The 18,800-nt window shown below is 36.5% G+C and overlaps 1 protein-coding gene across 3 annotated transcripts in view; it reads left to right on the forward strand.

Annotated features, from left to right (window-relative positions):
• The window catches only part of CACNB2 (calcium voltage-gated channel auxiliary subunit beta 2), a 206,157-nt gene that overhangs the window by 10,345 nt on the left and 177,012 nt on the right, over nt 1–18,800 (forward strand). For all 3 annotated transcript variants that reach the window (XR_011556912.1, XM_070729107.1, XM_070729106.1), the window contains exon 2: nt 5,038–5,130. Coding sequence is in view for 2 of the 3 variants with exons in the window: in XM_070729107.1 (XP_070585208.1) it covers nt 5,038–5,130 (93 nt within the window). In the remaining variant the exon portion in view is untranslated. The remainder of the gene's footprint in view (nt 1–5,037; nt 5,131–18,800) is intronic.

Here is an 18,800-nt window from a genome sequence, read left to right on the forward strand (position 1 = left end):
TTGAGGATTCCTTTTCCCCAAAGTGCATTATTTTACATTTGGAAACATTGAACTGCAGTTTCCATTGCTTTGACCATTTATCTAGTAAAGCTAAATCATTTACCATATTACAGACCCCTCCAGGAATATCAACCCTATTGCACACTTTAGAGTCATCGGCAAATAGGCAAACTTTTCCTACCAAACCTTCCCCTATGTCACTCACAAACATATTAAAAAGAATAGGACCCAGAACAGACCCTTGTGGCACACCTCTTGTAACCTGACTCTGCTCAGAATACTCGCCATTAACAATAATTGTTTATGAATTATTGAATAAAAATAAATTGTTTTAATGCTTTAAGTACAGTTGGATTCTTCCCCTCCCCCCCAGCCTGGCTTTTTGATCGGTATCTGCTAAACTTCAAGAAAAAAATTTTTCTATGAATACATGAAACAAAGATTGCTTTAGTTTTAACTTAAAATATGTGAGCCATGTATTGCAATTTGTTCAACAAATCATGATTTAAATATGCATACTTTTGCACTATTTTTAAACTACATATATATAATTTGTCTAAACACACAAGATTCCACCTTCCCAAGATACATATTTTCAAACTGTAAGTTTGAAAGTACATTTGGTACATGTATTTTAACTAAATAATAATAAGTTTGTTTAGTTTTTGCCTTATCTTATATGAATTGAGTCATGGTTTGAAAAACATGATTTAAGTACTTAGTGTATTTTAGAAACATAGCCAATTATGGTTCATTCAATAAGCTGGTTAAATCGGGGCTTATGTCAATTCAGTCCTCGAGTAGCTGGAAGAATATACAGTATTGGGTAACCAGAAGGGCATATAATATGCACACTTTGTTTTCCAGCGCATATACCTGGTTTGCTGAGAATAAAGTTTTAATGTTAATACAGCGATCCCTCGAGTTTTCGCGATCTCGATCTTTGCGAAACGCTATATATCGCGATTTTTAAAAAAATATTAATTTTAAAAAAACCACTTCCGGGTTTGGCTTCGGGAGTCAGCTGGGAAGTGGCGCGGCTGTTTTAAAAGGATCGCAGCCGGCCTGGGGGCTTCCCAGCACCCCCCCGAACCCCCAACCCGGGTTTGGGGGGGTGCTGGGAAGCCCCCCAGGCCAGCTGCGACCTTTTAAAACAGCCGCGCCGCTTCCCAGCTGAGTCCTGAAGCCAAACGGCAAAGGCGAACTTCCGCGTTTGGCTTCAGGACTCAGCAGGGAGAAGCGGCGCGGCTGTTTTTAAAAGGTTGCAGCCGGCCTGGGGGGCTTCCCAGCACCCCCCCCGAACCCCCAACCTGGGTTCTTCCCGGCCGCCCACGCAAAGGGGAAACCCCGGCTCCTCGCTGATGCCCGCCGCTCACACCCGCCCGCCAGCAAGAGGGGGAAGACCCAGGGAAGGTTCCTTCGGCCGCCCAGCAGCTGATCTGCTCGGTAGCGCAGCAGCAGCGAGGAGCCGAATCGGGGTTTCCCCTTTGCGTGGGCGGCGGGGAATGCAAACTCCACCATCTACGCATGCGCGGCCATAGAAAAAAGGGCGCGCATGCGCAGATGGTGTTTTTACTTTCCGCAACCCTACATCGCGAAAAATCGATTATCGCGAGGGGTCTTGGAACGGAACCCTCGCGATAATAGAGGGATCACCTGTACAGTAATGTAAATTATAACTATCAATAGTCTCCCTCAGCAGTTTTGAGATCTATTTCAAAGGATATTCTCACTAATTTAGGAAAATTGTTATGATAACATGTCATAATGTAATTTTCCTAAATTTTCCCTTTTAAAGATTTTTAATGCTATTGGAATTGGATGGAATGAGATAGGGAAGGCAAGGCTAAAGAATCTGGAAAACTGCAGAAATGAGAGCAATTATTTCCTGAATTTGCTATGAAAATCAATACAAATATGAAAGAAAACTCGCATAAGATTCCAGAGCTGGATTTAAAGAATCCTCTCAAGAGGAAATTGATCTGCACCTCCAAGTGATGCAAAGGAATTCACATAGCCATGGTATAATGGTACTTCAGTGCTCTTGTGAATTACTTGTTCAATGTTGTTTAGATATAAAGTAGATATAAGTAGAGTTCTGCTTCTAGCAACAAATAGGAGCCTGCTAAGTAAAGTTATTTAAAAGATCCAACAGTGTGTTTTCTCAAATATTGCTAATTCTGGAGCAGCAAATATTTTATACAAAAAGAAAACAAAGTATTTTTCTAGTGCTACCTGTCAAGTATGTTTTAGCTGCAGAATAACACCCTCTCTGTTCTATTTTCATTTTAGCTTGTCCTCTGTTCATATTTTCATTATACAAAAAAAGAATTAAATAAAAATCAAATGTTGGTTAAGCAATCTGGCTAATAAGCTATCATTCCCTTTGTATTAAGAATCCAATTGAGACTTATGGAATTAACATGATCAGATTTGTACTCAGGCACATTTCCCAATTACTCTAACCATGGGATGAGCTCCCTTGAAGATAGTATAACTTCTTGAGGAAATATATTCTGAGCTGGAGGAACTGGATCTCATTATAAGATGTTTTCACCTGAAGCAGCCTGTCACTTTGCATATTAGTTTTCCTTCTTTGCTAATCAAGACAGCATTCCTTTAGAATTTGCAAAGCTGAAATTGAGAGGAGAGAGAGTAGATTCCTTCATAAAGAGACAAAAGGTTCATTAGACCTGGAAAGTTTCATTGTATAATAAGAAAGATTCTTAAGTATGTGATTTGGCTCTCAGTAAATCAGTTCAGATGCCAAATTCAATCCATGTTAGGGTTTCAGAGAAATGTGAAATTTTACAACTTCATAAAGTGTAGAATCCTTGTATGAACCTGCCAAGAGCTGTGTTCAGGCAACTATGTTTTATCTAAATATACTTTGGACTGGATCTAAATATTTCGTATGCAAACGATGAGCCTTGAGCAACCTTCTCCAAATATAACCTATATAATGGAAATATGCATTTTATTTTAAATTAAAGATTAATTATGGGTTTAAGGGGACTTTTAATTTTGCAGTCGTGTTTATTTATTGTGGATTTAATTCAAAATAATTATAATTAAATAATTAAACTTAAAAGAAAAACTTTATATGAGCCATGTATATATGTGATAATCCATAATAAAGAATAATAGAACAGAATGTATTATTGCCTAGGGAGCAAAGTAGATGTGGCAGTGGAAATCAAGAAAATAATTAAATTTCTCCCAAATGTTGTTTACATATTTCCTAAATGCAGAAGGATGAAAATCCCAATGTGTGAATTATATAGAGCAAGGCTTCTAAAGTTGGGGTCACAATTCTTGTGAGGGACATGAACGATTTATGAAGGATTACTGCTAACAAATGGAAACCTGCAAAGAAAATTAATTTACAAAATCCAGCAATACTTGTTTTCAACTATTGCTAGCTCTAGAGCAACTACTATGTCATTTAAAATGAAATACGTTTACCTTCAAAGGGAAGTCTCAATAAGTTTGCTTATATATTTAATCTGCAATCCTAATCACAAATAATTCTTACAGAATTACGGTCACAGAAATTTATTGATTATTCCTGAGGATTACATTATTGCAAAATTTGAGAATCCCTAAAGAAAGTCTCTTTGAAAACTTTGTCAAGGTTATGCATTTAATCTGATACCACATTAATTATAGGAAACAGGTTTGATCTGTAATCTTAAAAATCTTAATTTTAGTGTCATATTACCCCACCTTAAAATGTTGCTTTCTAGCTAAGAAATATGAGTGAACTGAGGAGGCGTTATTTTAGTCATCACTCCGATTTGTCTTTCAAACTAATTAATTATAGTGAGGTTTGAAAAATAGGTGCTGCTGTTGTCTGAAGAGAAAATAATGTTAAACTAAATTGTAAAGAGAAAATGTGGCACCATCACGAGCAGGAAGGTGAATGAGTGTGTTTGAAGAACACACTAAAAAAGAAACAGTGCTAAGAAGGTTTCAGGAAATTCCCTAGAAAAAAGACTACTAAGTTCTATAGAAAATACTAGATATCTGTTATGTACTTCAAGTCTGGATACATCATGTTTATGAAATAAGAAGGGGTTTTTTTGTTGGCAAAACAATTTAGTCATAGTTCAGTACTGTACATAGTTTAATACATTTAATAGATCTAGCCAGTTGATGATACTATGTGGGCTTGAATATTGTTTTCCTTTTTTGATAATTTAAATGTTTTAATTATATATATACTGGGTATGTGTATTTACTGCAATAGTTGCACATATACAGGCTCAAGAAACTTTATTGTATTCAAATGACAGTAATTAAGATATACCGGTAATAGTGAAAAGTAAATTATATAGCAACTTTGAGAAATAGTTCCGAAAATTAAGTTATAATGATGAAAAATTGAAAAATCTGGTCAGAAAATAATTTAGGATCATAGTTACAATACATCTTAGCAAATCTATAACTGGAAAGAAATGTGAAATGTGAAAGAACACAATAAGAGCATTTATGCTTTTTATGCATTTTATGTAAATACAAAAAAGGACTACCGTATTAAATTGAAACCAAATTAAAAATACAAGCTTTTTTCAGTATAGCTAATTGGTTTATATAATCATGAATAAAGAAACCATAGCTTCAGATAATGATAAAATAGTTAACTTCTCATGCAAAAGTAAAAGGCATTTGCTGAATATTTTTTCTAACAATAGAGAAGGAATTTCTTGAAATTCTATTTCTGAATCCTGCATATCCCTATACTCCTTGTTAAAACATGATATGGCATATGCAAATTTGATAGTTTTTCAATATAGCTGTGCTTTTGTTATGAATTTCAGTTAGAAAAAATCTAATATACAGAATTGCATTAAATGATGAAAAAATTATCCCTTTTGCGTCTTTATTTGTAATATTAAATGTATGTAAAGTTAAAGTATTTTTTATCTAATTTTACTTGAATGCATAAAAATAAGTATGCATGACTAGAGTGCATACAGTATATTCAATCTTAAATGTCAAATAAAATGATAGCAATTATTTTTTTTATTTCAACAGTCTTATGGCAAAGGTGCAAGAAGGAAAAACAGATTTAAAGGCTCAGATGGGAGTACGTCTTCTGACACTACCTCAAACAGTTTTGTTCGACAGGTATGTTACTTTTCTCTATTTGGGTAATATTTGATTTGATTGCTTCACATTATATCAAAAGTAATATTTTAGTATACTTATTTGCATAATTTTTGCTGACAAAAAGAATAATACCAATCAAAATAGAAAAGTTACTTCAAACTCTCTTCAATACAAATACAATAATAAACAAAATAATCAGCTGTTGCATGAAATTAATGTACTTGACTTAGATAGCAACACTGATATAAAGATATAAAAGAATATTATTACATTATTTGTATATATTTCTAAATATAGAAACATATACAAATAACAACAGCAACACTGTATATCATAATCTGAATAAAATATACAGTGTATAACCTACAAATGCATCACATTAACATTTTCAAAAATACACATACCGGTATCGCTAGATATTTCTATACCAAAACAAAATATCCTCTATTTTCACCTTAAACACATAAAAATCTAAAATAAAAATGTATCTCTATTAAGCTGGAGAATCAGAACATATTTTTTCTTTATGGAGCAAAAATATAAAAGTTGTTTCTATGTAGAAAGTCAAATTATCACCTTTAATCATAGCAGTCAGTGGTGCCTGTAGAAGCCTTGCAGCAATTATATTATATAAGAATAATCCCTTATTTTAATAAAAATTATCCATCAAATTGTGGTTTCAGTTTTACTCATTGATCTTACCGTTCTTTCTTTTTTGGGGGGTAATTTTATGGTTTAACAACCTATATGCTTTAAAATGTAATAATATTCTTTAAAAAATTCTGCTGACAAAAGATATGCTTTCAAAAATCTCACAACGTGCTAATAATTATGTATTTGCTAATCAGTGAACAATATTGCATGAAATTAATGTACTTGACTTAGATAGCAACACTGATTGCTTTTATTAAAAGTGATAATTTGACTTTTTACACGGAAACCACTTCTACACTTTTGCTTGATAAAGAAAAAAATGAAGATTTAGGAATCTGGTGATTAAATATATTCTGATTATATAGCTTAATAAAGATACATTGGAAATTATTGGATGTACAGTATACAGTTTATAGGTTTTTAAAACATAGAAAAGATAAAAGTTTGATAAGCTAATTCAGTTATTTTTAATCAAGTAGAAGATTGGATCCTGAATAAAGTAGTTCAGTTACAGTTGAATTTTTTAATTTAATTTTTAGAAATGTAGAAGTAGCTGGAAAAATGGTTTGTGTTCTATTTCATAAGAAAAGAAAGAATGATGTTATAAAGTTTCTAACTGCACTTACCTTTCCCTGATGAAAAAAAAACCAGTGCTTTCCCTTCTGTTCATTTGTTGGTTTGTACATTTCCATCCTACCATTATGTGACACTTATGTAAACTATAAATAGAGCAATTTAAAATTTCTACACTTAGATGCAAAGCAGATTTTAACAAATAATGATAATAAAACAATATAACAAAGCAATAGAAACATAAAATAATAGATGACATATAGAAATTCATCTAAAAGCTTTCCAAACAATGTTGCTCTTTCAAAGTAGATGCTCTTAAATGCGGTTAGCATTGTATAGTACTGTATTTTTTATAGGAACATGCATAAGGATTATATATATAGACTTCCATAATACGTACGTAGATTTCCATAATGTCGCTCCTGAGATATCAGTTCAATTAGGAAACGTCTGTTACTGTTTCTCTGTACTGTCCAAACAAAATGTACTTACTTATAATTTAGGTATATTATTTCTTATTTTGTCTGTCTTTAATAAATCTGCCCATCTTCTGTAAAAAGCCCTTTAGTTACTTGAACATATTGGCAAGCTGTCTTTGATTCTTCATGCAAAATGGACCTCGCACTCTTGTTGAAGCACACTTTTTTTTGTAGCTGCATCATCTTGTTTGTTGATGATCCAGAAGGGAAATTGGTTCCTTTTTGGAAGTACTGCTACTTGGTCGCCTTGTCCTTAGAATTTTCCTATCAAATACAGAACTTGCATTTATCTCTTGTTGAAGTTAATGTTGCTGGTTACAGATTATTGCTGTAGAGCAGGGGTCTCAAACTTGCGGCCCACGGGCCAACTGCAGCCCTCGGGACAATAGTTTGCGGCTCCACCTCAACATCAAAGTTTAATGTTAGTGCAGCCCGAGTTTGATACAAATGGCACTTTTCAGTGTTGTGTGCAGAGCTGAATGAACCTACCAATCACGGTGGGGTATATTGCTCTTGGAGGCGGCACATCAACCAGGCTTATTGCGAACATGCGTCATTACTCCAGGCTCAGAAGCAGAGGTGGAAATTGCTACTCAGCAGGACAGAAAAAAAGCGGAAAAGGCGCATCGGCTAAAGTTTAGCCGCTAACCACTGAAACAGTGACACCAAGTGGAATTATGTATTACATAGCCCCAAACATGTCTTTTTCAAAGCCTGCAGTGAAGAGAAAGGTTGGTGATGAGCATAGACAATTTCAGGAAAAGTGGGAGGTGCAATATTTCTTTGTTGAGCACAGGGGCATCCCGATGTGTCTTATTTGCACAAAGAATACAATTTGAAACGTCATTACACAACTAGATATGCTGAGGAGTATTTATTTTATTTATTTATTATTTGGATTTGTATGCCGCCCCTCTCCGAAGACTCGGGGCGGCAAAATATCAGGGAGATGAGAGAGCAAAATACCAGGGAGATGAGAGAGTATGCAAAATACCAGGGAGATGAGAGAGCAAACCGGGTTGCTAATCTTAAAACATACCTACTGAGGCAACAAGATTTCTTTAAGAATGCAATCAGAGAATGTTGCAGCAGTCGAAGCTAGCTACATGGTTAGTGAGATAATTGCTAAAGCAGGAAAGCTATTCAAAGAAGGTGAATTTGTAAAAAAAGTGCATATAACAAAAGTGCAAGTACTGTCTGTCCAGAAAAGAAAGGTCAGTTTAGCAACATTAGCTTTTCTGCCAACACCATAGGGGAGCGCATTTCTGACCTGTCAAGTGACATTTATGATCAACTGTGAAAAAGCAAAATGTTTCAATGTATAATCAGTCGCTCTTGATGAGACCACGGACATCACAAACACTGCCCAGCTTGCAATCTATGTCCGTTAAATGTTAAAGAACTGTTAATACAGACATTATTATTACAGAATCTGAATAATAATAATTACATTTCGCTATTCAGCAACTTTATGAGGTTTCTTCAGTCTTCTATATCTGCTGTATTATTATTATCATCATAATTATTATTATCATTTTAGTTATTTATTACTGATCGGTTGATTGCTTTTGTTAGGAATTTTTCTTATGAATTATTTTTTAACACAAAATAAGATGAAAAACAAAAGACATTTGATAACATTGGAATGTTTTTGTAAGAGCTTTTCTTGTGGGAAACTTGATGCGGCCCAGCGTCACCCAGACTCTACCTCCAGCGCCCGCCGGGTAAATTGAGTTTGAGACCTCTGCTGTAGAGATTCTTAAATTTAATTTGTTCTCCGAAGTTTGCTCTTTTAACAATCATGTCATCTGCAAATTTGATAATCTTATTTATTTATTTATTTATTTATTTATTTATTTATTTATTTATTTATTTATTTATTTATTTATTTATTTATTTATTTATTTTTAAAAAGCAAGGCCAGTTCAGATAGCTTAGGCAAACACTATGTAAAATAGTTCATATTTGGAGGTTGAAAATGTTGGACTAAAGGAAAACAAAATATAAATAGCTTTATGTAAACTTTCCAGGATACTTTGTCTTTATTTTGATGGGTGATTGATTTCCATAATGTTGTTTTCCTATATCCAGTTAGTGAACTAAAATTAGTAGTTCCTCTGAATTATCTAAGCAATTCTGTGCTCCTAAAACTGATCTAGTTTCTAAGATTATAGAACTGTTTTGTGATTTCTATCAGCATTGGTTTTATTAACAAAGAGTTAAATTAATAACTTGGTGCAAAGGATTATTATTTATATTAGTTGGTTAAGGTTAGAATAATAGGGTTCTTCAATATTTGTCCTTTTGGATTTTTGGCTAATGATATAAAATATTGTGGCCTTCCCAGTTTCCCATATCCTATTGCTTTGGCTGGGCAACTAAAGTATTGGAATTGAGGCTAAATGTATATTGAGGAAGGTATATAAGAGTAAGATTCCAATATTGCATGATATTGGAATTGAATATATATATTCCTTTCAACTTAATTTTGGTAAAAACATTTATAAAACAGCAGAGAAGCTCTGTCTTATTTTTTTTTTTTAAAAAGACATTTTCATATTCATGCTAATTACAGTAATTCTTCCAGCAAGTTTTTTTTCTAAGGTGCTTGACATTTATCATCTAAAAATGAAAAGGGTAATCTAATGAGCCTTTTATAACTAGAAGAACAAAATAGCTCTGAGAGTCACTCCAGAGAATTAGAGGCATAGGAGGTATAAGAGGGGGAGTACAAGATGGGGACTTCTACTATATGAAGACCATGCTTTCAATATTGGAAATAGTTCAGTTTAGTTTAGTTTATTTAGATTTGTATACCGCCCCTCTCCGAAGACTATGAGCTCCTTAATTTATAAACATATTTACAAATACATACTTTATGTTTGCTAATAATTGATTCCCACTGGGTTTGGTAGAGCTTACTCTGAAGAGGAGGATTGTCAAGCCCAAGGTCCATGGGTCGGATCCAGTCCATGGGGTGCTTAGATCTGGCCCTGGAAACAGCAAAACCCTGGCCCACGGTGCCTCTTCCAGTGAAAACAAATCTTGTGAGCGCCACAGTTTGTTTTACTAGCACTTCTTTAGCGGCCCTCCTGGACTTGATTTTCCCTGTCAGAGGGCTGCAGGAAGCCTTTGCAGCCAAAAACAGAACGTCTGGCTCTCACAAGCTTCGTTTTCACTGACAGAGAGTTGCAGGAGACTGTCACAACTGAAAATGGAGCCCAGAAGGCCCCAGGAGCTCAATTTTTGCTGACAGGGTATTAGCAAACTAAACTGCTACCAAAAGCAGCATTTGATAACACAAGTGATGTCCATGCCCACTCCTGTCCCCGAGGTCAAACACAACCTTAATGTGGCCCTCAGCGAAATTTAAGCTGATATCCCTGCTGTAGAGTATGTGAATATAATAGCAATAGCACTTTGACTTATATACCACTTCATAATGATTTATCACCCTCTCTAAACGATTACAGAGTCAGTATATTTTCCCCAACAATCTGGGTCCTCATTTTACCGACCTCGGAAGGATGGAAGGCTGAGTCAGTCTTGAGCCTGGTGAAATTCGATCTGCTGAACTGCTGGCAGCCAGTGATCAGTAGAAGTAGCCTGAAGTATTGAACTTTAGCCGCTGCACCACCGACGCATTAAGGCAACTTAATGAATTAATGATTGATTAATTAAATATTTATTTAGTTGTGTGATATACAGTGTGGGAAAAAGTATTTAGTCAGACACCAATTGGGCAAGTTCTCCCATTTACAAAAAAAAACAAAGAGTCCTATAATTGGCATCATAGATAGACCTCAACTATGAGAGACAACATGAGAAAAGACATCCAGAAAATCACATTGTCTGATTTTATTTGCAAATTATGATGGGAAATAAGTATTTGGTCAATAACAAACATTTATCTCAATACTTTGTTATATAACCTATCCTAAGGCAGGATTAGGCAGATTCATGGATGCCAAGTGTATTAGTGGTTATTGAAATGGATGTCCATGTACTGCCTCTATGTTGGTTGAGGCAGGCAGGATTCCCTTGAGTACCATTTGTTGGGGGTCAAGGGAAAGGGAGGGTTTTGCCTTCTCTTTCTGCTCAAGATCCCCATGTACAATTGGTGGGCCAATGTGTGACACAGAGTGCTGGACTCGAAGGGCTTTGGCCTGATTCAGTATGGTTCTTCTTATCCTTTTTGGCAATGACAGAGATTAAACATTTTCTGTAAGTCCTTACAATGTTGATACACACTGTTGCTGATCTCCATGCAGATCTCCTCAAGAGCAGTGATGTTTTGGGGCTGTCGCTGGGCAACACAGACTTTCAACTCCCTCCAAAGGTTTTATATAGGGTTGAGATGTGGAGACTGGGTAGGCCACTCCAGGACCTTAAAATGTTTCTTACAAAGCCACTCCTTCATTGCCCTGGCAGTGTGCTTGAGATCATTGTCATGCTGAAAGACCAAGCCAGGTTTCACCTTACTGATGGAAGGAGGTTTGCACTCAAAATTCACGATACATGGCTCCATTCATTTTTTCATGTACACAGATCAGTCGTCCTGGTCCCTTTTTATAGAAACAGTCCCAAAGCATGATGTTGCCACCCCAGCTTCACAGTAGGTATAGTGTTCTTTGGATGCAACTCAGCATTCTTTCTCTTTCAAACACGAGAAGTTGTGTTTCTACCAAACAGTTCTACTTTGGTTTCATCTGACCATATGACATTCTCCCAATACTCTTCTGGATCATCCAAATGCTCTCTAGCAAACTTCAGATGGACCCGGACACGTACTGGCTTAAGCAGGGGGGCACTTCTGGCACTGCAGGATCTGAGTCACCTAACGATGTAGTGTGTTACTGATGGTAGCCTTTGTTATGTTGGTCCCAGCTCTCTGCAGGTCATTCACTAGGTTTCCCCATATGGTTCTGGGATTTTTGCTCACCATTCTTGTGATCACTTTGACCCCACGGGATGAGATCTTGTGTAGAGCCCCATATTGAGGGAGATTATCAGTGGTCTTGTATTTCTTCCATTTTCTAATTATTGCTCCCACAGTTGATTTCTTCAAACCATGCTGCTTGCCTATTGCAGATTCAGTCTTCCCAGCCTGCAGAGGTACAATTTTCTTTCTGGTGTCCTTCGACAGCTTTTTGGTCTTCACCATAGTGGAGTTTGGAGTGTGACTGTTTAAGGTTGTGGACAGGTGTCTTTTATACTGATAACAAGATCAAACAGGTGCTATTACTACAGATAATGAGTGGAGGACAGAGGAGCCTCTTAAAGAAGTTACAGGTCTGTGAGACCCAGAAATCCTGCTTGTTTGTAGGTAACCAAATATTTATTTCCCCCCCCATAATTTGCAAATAAATTTGTTAAAAATCAAACAGTGTAATTTTCTGGATGTGTTTTCTCATGTTGTCTCTCATAGTTGAGGTCTACTTATGATGTCAATTACAGATCCCTCTCTTCCTTTTAAGAAAACTTGCACAATTGATCCTTGAGTAAATACTTCCCCCACCCTCCCACTGTATATACATTGAAATGCTAATAAATACTGTATTTGGGGGAGTATGAGACACACTTTCTTCCTCCCCAAAAGAGGCCTCTGCTTTGCTGCTGATGCGGAGCGGAGCCATTCGCCTGAGCCACTTTTCAGCCTGCCGAGAGCTCCTCAGCCGAGGGAAAATGTCTGGCAGGTCCTGGGGAACCGCCTTTTCCCTTAGCAGCCCTAGCAACTGAGTTTTCCACTTGGCCCCTTCGGGGAGGAGAAGTGGCTCAGATCCTCCGAAGGGGCACCCTGAACAAGAAAGCACAGAGTGGACAGTTTTATTTGCTGGGGGACATGATGCGCGGTACGGGAACTTTTTATCTCTGAGGGAAAGTGATAATTGAGAAAGGGAGTCTCAAAAGGTGTTGGCAGAGGCGGGCTGTGGAGAACATTGGATACTGTCAATAATAGCCTGAAGCCAAGCGAGCTTTTTTTGGGGGGGGGCCTTTTCAAACCTAGAAATTTGAAGGTCTCTACTGTTGATACTGTGTTGTCTAGTATTGTGAAAGGTGAAGGATGGAAGGGTTTCTCCTAAAATCTACCACCATTTCTATGGTTTTGAGTGTATTCAGTTCTAACACCACAAGGTTAGTTGTTCAACCTCTCGTCTGTATGACTATTGTAGCATCCCCACAGTCATGTGATAAAGTTTGAATGCTAGGGAATTGGCATGTATTTTCAGTAGATGCAGTATCCTGGAGTAACAGGATTGTTGTTTGCTATTTTTCCAGCTGGCGTTTAACAAAAAAAAGTCAGTGGGGGAAGTCAGAGTCACTTACTAACAGTATGAGTCACTTAAAACCTGTAACGATTTGCTTAACATCAATGACAAAAATGTCATAAAATCAGTTGCAACTTCCTTAACAATGCATTGCCTAACAATGGAAATTCTGGTCCCAGTTAGATCATGAATTATCTATATACTATATTTTATGTGTACTATATAAACTATATAAATTGTATACCAGTTACTCAATTCTCCTTCCTTAGGAAAATCTGTAACTATTTTTTAGACTGTAAGATGCTCTGGACTATAAGACACACCTAGTTTTTGGGGAGAAAAAAATTGCCTCTGCCTCTCAGCAATTTGCCTCTGTGCAGCAAACAGCAAGCAGCCTGGTTAGCACCAACATAGTCTGATTTAGCATGAGGATCTGCCTTCCATGTTCCAGGTTGCAGGGTTCCAGGTTGCAGGGTTTGCTGCCACTCATTGCTGCTGTTGATGCCCATTGCTGCTGCCACCTAATCCACCTCCACACCTCCCATTTTTTGCCCATTCCAGGCAGTGGAGAAAATGGAGTGCACAGAGACTGAAAACGGGAGACTGAAAAATGGGGCAGTGATAGGTGGCAGTGTTGATAGGTGGCACTGATGGTGATCCCCAGAGCCTGGAACAGTTTAGTTTAGTTTAGTTTATTTAGATTTGTATGCCGCCCCTCTCCGAAGACTCGGGGCGGCTAACAACAATAAAAAACAATGTAACAAATCTAATATTAAAAAGTAATCTAAAAAACCCCAATTTAAGAGACCAATCATACCAACAAACATACCATGTATAAATTCTATAAGCCTAGGGGGAAGGGAGAAAAAAATTTCAATTCCCCCATGCCTGACGACAGAGGTGGGTTTTAAGGAGCTTGCGAAAGGCAAGGAGGGTGGGGGCAACTCTGATATGTGGGCGGAGCTGGTTCCAGAGGGTCGGGGCTGCCACAGAGAAGACTCTTCTCCTGGGTCCCGCCAAATGACATTGTTTAGTCAACGGGACCCGGAGAAGGCCAACTCTGTGGGACCTAACCGGTTGCTGGGATTCGTGCGGCAGAAGGCGGTCCCGGAGATATTCTGGTCCGGTGCCTGGAACAACTGATTTGTGGTATTTTGGAGGCAGATCGAACCACCAATTGCCTTCTCATACTAAACCAGGCTGTGCTGAAGCTGACCAGACTGTTTGCTGTGTGCTGCAAGGAGGCAAATTGCTGGTAGGCAGAGGCCAAAGGGTTTGCTCCATAAGACGCACAAACATTTCCATTCACTTTTTTTGGGGGGGGGGGGGTGTGCGTCTTATAGTCTGAAAATATGGTATGTCTAAAGTTTAGGCTAGTTACATACCCACTGTAAATTAAATAATAATTTAAAACAAATTCTGTGTGTGGGAAGGGTGAGGGTTTTGATTTTTGTAGTTGGACTGGAGAACCTTACATGATTCTCAGTTCTTTGGGCAAGCTATGATAAAAAATTATGTTAAATACTCAGAATTCAGTTTTTTTATAGATTGCTAATAGTAAGATGATGCAAAATGATGCTAGGTTCAGATTGTTTCCAAAACATTCATGCATATAAATATACTCAAGTTAAGGTAGGCTATTCTTAGCTTACTCTTACGCAATATAGTATAATAAATGTGAAATAATGCCATATTAGATGTAGAAATGTTAGTTTAACAGGTGTAGCACAGATTAGCTGTTTAAAAATATTTAAAGCATGAAGAATAGCAGCTGTTAACAGTGTTACTCAACTAACCTTTTATATTGGAGCTGCAGATGTTCTTAGCAGGTCCAGTATATCTGGATTGGGAATATATAATCCAGATATGTAAGTAATACGGTTAGAAATACATAGTAAAAATTGGCCAAAATAAGCCCATAAAGGTGAGCTAGGTCTTGAATATGGATCTGTTCAGTTCAAATCTACTGTGCTATACTGGACCTCAGTTGTGTGAGATTTCTAGCTCTTTTTCAAGCATAATCCTAAAAATATTTAATTTAAATAATATTTAAAACATACATATATTTGTTAACTAACATCAAACATAGGTATTGTTAGTATTTTTGGTTTGTTTTGAAAACCCAACAAACAAAACTATTTTCAAAATAAATAAAAAATATTATTTTTAAAGTAATAATAAACAAAAACCCAAAATACATGCAAGTTTTGATTTTCCTATAATTTTTTGACCATTGTACGTGCAATCTGGATTTAAAAAAAACCTACCATGCTCATTTCCACTAACTAGACGGGGAAAAAAATTAACAAAGTAATATTAAGGTCAGGCTGTCCCCTTGGCAGTGGATAATGAACAGAAAGTGCTAACATTTTCCAGACATTACTAGAAAATGAAACAAATTGAACTTGTCTCTTGTCTTGCAATACTAAAAAAAATCTGAAGAAAGAGCTTATTTTAATTGTACTTTCAAATATTCGTGTAGATAAAGGTATAAAAGGGAGATATTCTCGCTGTTATAAGAACAGTATTTGGGTGGCTTTCACTTGGTGAAAGTCTCATCTCATCTATATTTTAGCTTTTGGAGTAAGATGGAGCGTTTTGTCAAAGGTGGAGCATTTTCTGTCATGGTGAGTAGAATGTATAGGCAAATAGGGAAACCATGTATACATGAGGATTTATAGACAAATATGGGTAAAATGGGGATGTGTAGGCAAATTCGGATAAAAGCAGCTATTTTTGCAAATCTAACTTGTAAGTGACAGTATTGTGTCATGCATCTGAAGAGGATATCATACATATTATATATGTACACATATATTACAGATGATCAAATGACAAAAACTAAAGAATTCCCCTTTATAAGTATGTGATATGAATTGTGCATATAATTTGGTTTTGTGTTTTTTTTAATTAGTGCAGACCAATTCTAGTACCGTAAATTTTAATTGAACCACTTTTTTAACTAACCTTTTTACCAGCTTCTTACCTCATATCAAATTTGGTTTCATTCAGTTCAGCTTTTAAAGAGTTCTCCTGCTAAGGATCAGAGAAAGCTTCAAGCTTCTTTGCAAAATTTCTTTCCAATATATTTCTGGATTACAAAGAATAAAACGTGTCTCTTAAATAGGCTGTTGAAAGGAAGAAAGCTAAAGAAATGGATTAGCAATAAGAGTACCATGGATGCAATTCCTGTACTCATAGGCTGAATTGGTGTCTTGATCCTAAGAATAGTATTTATTCTACACCCAACCATAGTTCACAGCGCCATCTCTTGATTGGCGAACTACAGATATATATATATATATATATTTTTAAAGGATCCTACAGATAAGAGGTTAGCGAGATTTACTTTTGAATCAATGTAAACAAAGTAGCATTATAGGATTTCCCCCATTTCTCCCCTTTATATTATCATAGTGTTATAGATATTATTTTCGGAGTTTTTATTCTGATCTGTAGAAGTAAGTTTATGACTTTCAAATAATTGCTGACAGGGCAATTTCAACTGAGAGTAAGGCAAACACACAGAAAAATATTATGTGGGAAATAGTTATATAATATAATCCAGCATTGTGTGTAAAATATCAAAGTGTATAAATTTTATTGACAGTATCTTTAACAATTAAAATAGAAGATTAACAATACATTGTTTTTAAACTTGCATTTTCATTTATGTAAGAAAAATATACAGGAGTAAATGTAAACAAAAGCTACATGCAAAGGTTTCAATGTTAGTTTTAGGAGGAGAATATGGATTTATGGTAAAGTAAATGTTTTTAAAAATAAACAAAATGTTAACGTAGAGATAATATTGAGAAATTTACTGATCCTTAGGATTTTTTATTGATTTTGTGTTAATTTGAAACACAGCATGATAGTAAACTTGTAATAATATATATAAGTTACTGTTTTGACCATATCACCATTTTAATGCATATTTTCAATATCCAACCTATATAAACTAAATGCTTAGTGGATATAAGCATATCAGGCGATGCATATTTGTGTAATGAATGATTGTGTGATCTAAGGAGATCAATACACTATATCAAGGTTTGAATAATTATTAGGCAGCTTCTTTTCCTGACTGATTCTGAAAAGTTAAATATTGTAAAAAGTTTTTCAGAGGAATCAGCTCTCTTGAAATTGCTAAGATATTGGGGTGTGATCACAAAACTATCAAATGTTTTGATGAAAATAGTCAGTAGGCTCTTAAGAACCTATTAAGAAAAAAGATGCACATTAACTATCAAAAGATTTGAGAAGAATCAAATGAGAAAAATCAAATGTGAAGCTACCATTATCCTCCAGTGCAGTCATATTCCAGAACTGCCCAGAAGTACAAGGTATTCAGTGCTCAGGCCAAGGTAAGGAAGACTGACACCTAATCACCACTGACCAAGACACATAAGGTGAAATGGTAAGATTGAGCCAAGGAACACAGATTTTTCAAAAGTTTTATGGATTGATGAGAATAACTCTTGACTGACCAGATGAATGACCCCATGGCTGGATCACTAAGGGTAGAGATGAGGTCCTAGTATGGGTTGGTATTATCAAAGATGAGCTTTTTTGATTGAACACAAAACCAACTCCCAAATCTACCGCAGGTTTTCAGACACTTTCTTCAAATAATGGTACAGGGAAAGTCTTCATCTTTCAATAAGAGCATGAATTTTATGCTCCATCACATGCATTGGAATACTCCACTGCTTGGCTAGCTAGCAAATATGAAACTTTTATTTTATTTTATTTTAATATATTTATATATTTATATATATTATATTATATATATATATTACACACACACACACACACTCTTATTTATTTATTCATTCATTTATTCATTCATCCATCCATCCATCTATCCATCCATCTATTTGACTTCATTCATTCATTTATTTGACTTCATTCATTCATTTATTTGACTTCTGTGCTGCCCTTTTCCGCAGACTCAGGGCGGCTCATAACAAGAATAGATACAAAACATATAGAAATTAAGTTTAAAAGCAATTTAAAACTCCAATTTCTTAAAACTAGTCGCTCACATTCACTCAGTCATATACAGTGATCCCTCTATTATCGCGAGGGTTCCGTTCCAAGACCCCTCGCGATAATCGATTTTTCGGGATGTAGGGTTGCGGAAGTAAAAACACCATCTGTGCATGCGCGCCCTTTTTTCTATGGCCGCGCATGCGTAGATGGTGGAGTTTGCGTTCCCCGCCGCCCACGCAAAGGGGAAACCCCATTCAGCTCCTCGCTGCTGCTGCGCTACCGAGCAGATCAGCTGCTGGGCGGCCGAAGGAACCTTCCCTGGGTCTTCCCCCTCTTGCTGGCGGGCGGGCGAGCGGCGGGCATCAGCGAGGAGCTGGGGTTTCCCCTTTGCGTGGGCGGCCGGGAAGACCCAGGTTGGGGGTTCGGGGGAGGTGCTGGGAAGCCCCCCAGGCCGGCTGCGACCTTTTAAAACAGCCGCGCCGCTTCCCAGCTGAGTCCTGAAGCCAAACGCGGAAGTTCGCCTTTGGCGTTTGGCTTCAGGACTCAGCTTTATTTATTTATTTATTATTTGGATTTGTATGCCGCCCCTCTCCGAAAACTCGGGGCGGCTATACCACTGTACAGTGATCCCTCGAGTTCCGCGATCTCGATCTTCGCAAAACGCTATATCGCGATTTTTAAAAAAATATTAATTAAAAAAAAACCCACTTCCGCGTTT

The sequence above is a fragment of the Erythrolamprus reginae genome, chromosome Z (genome assembly GCF_031021105.1).
Source record: "Erythrolamprus reginae isolate rEryReg1 chromosome Z, rEryReg1.hap1, whole genome shotgun sequence".
Classification (NCBI taxonomy): domain Eukaryota; kingdom Metazoa; phylum Chordata; class Lepidosauria; order Squamata; family Dipsadidae; genus Erythrolamprus; species Erythrolamprus reginae.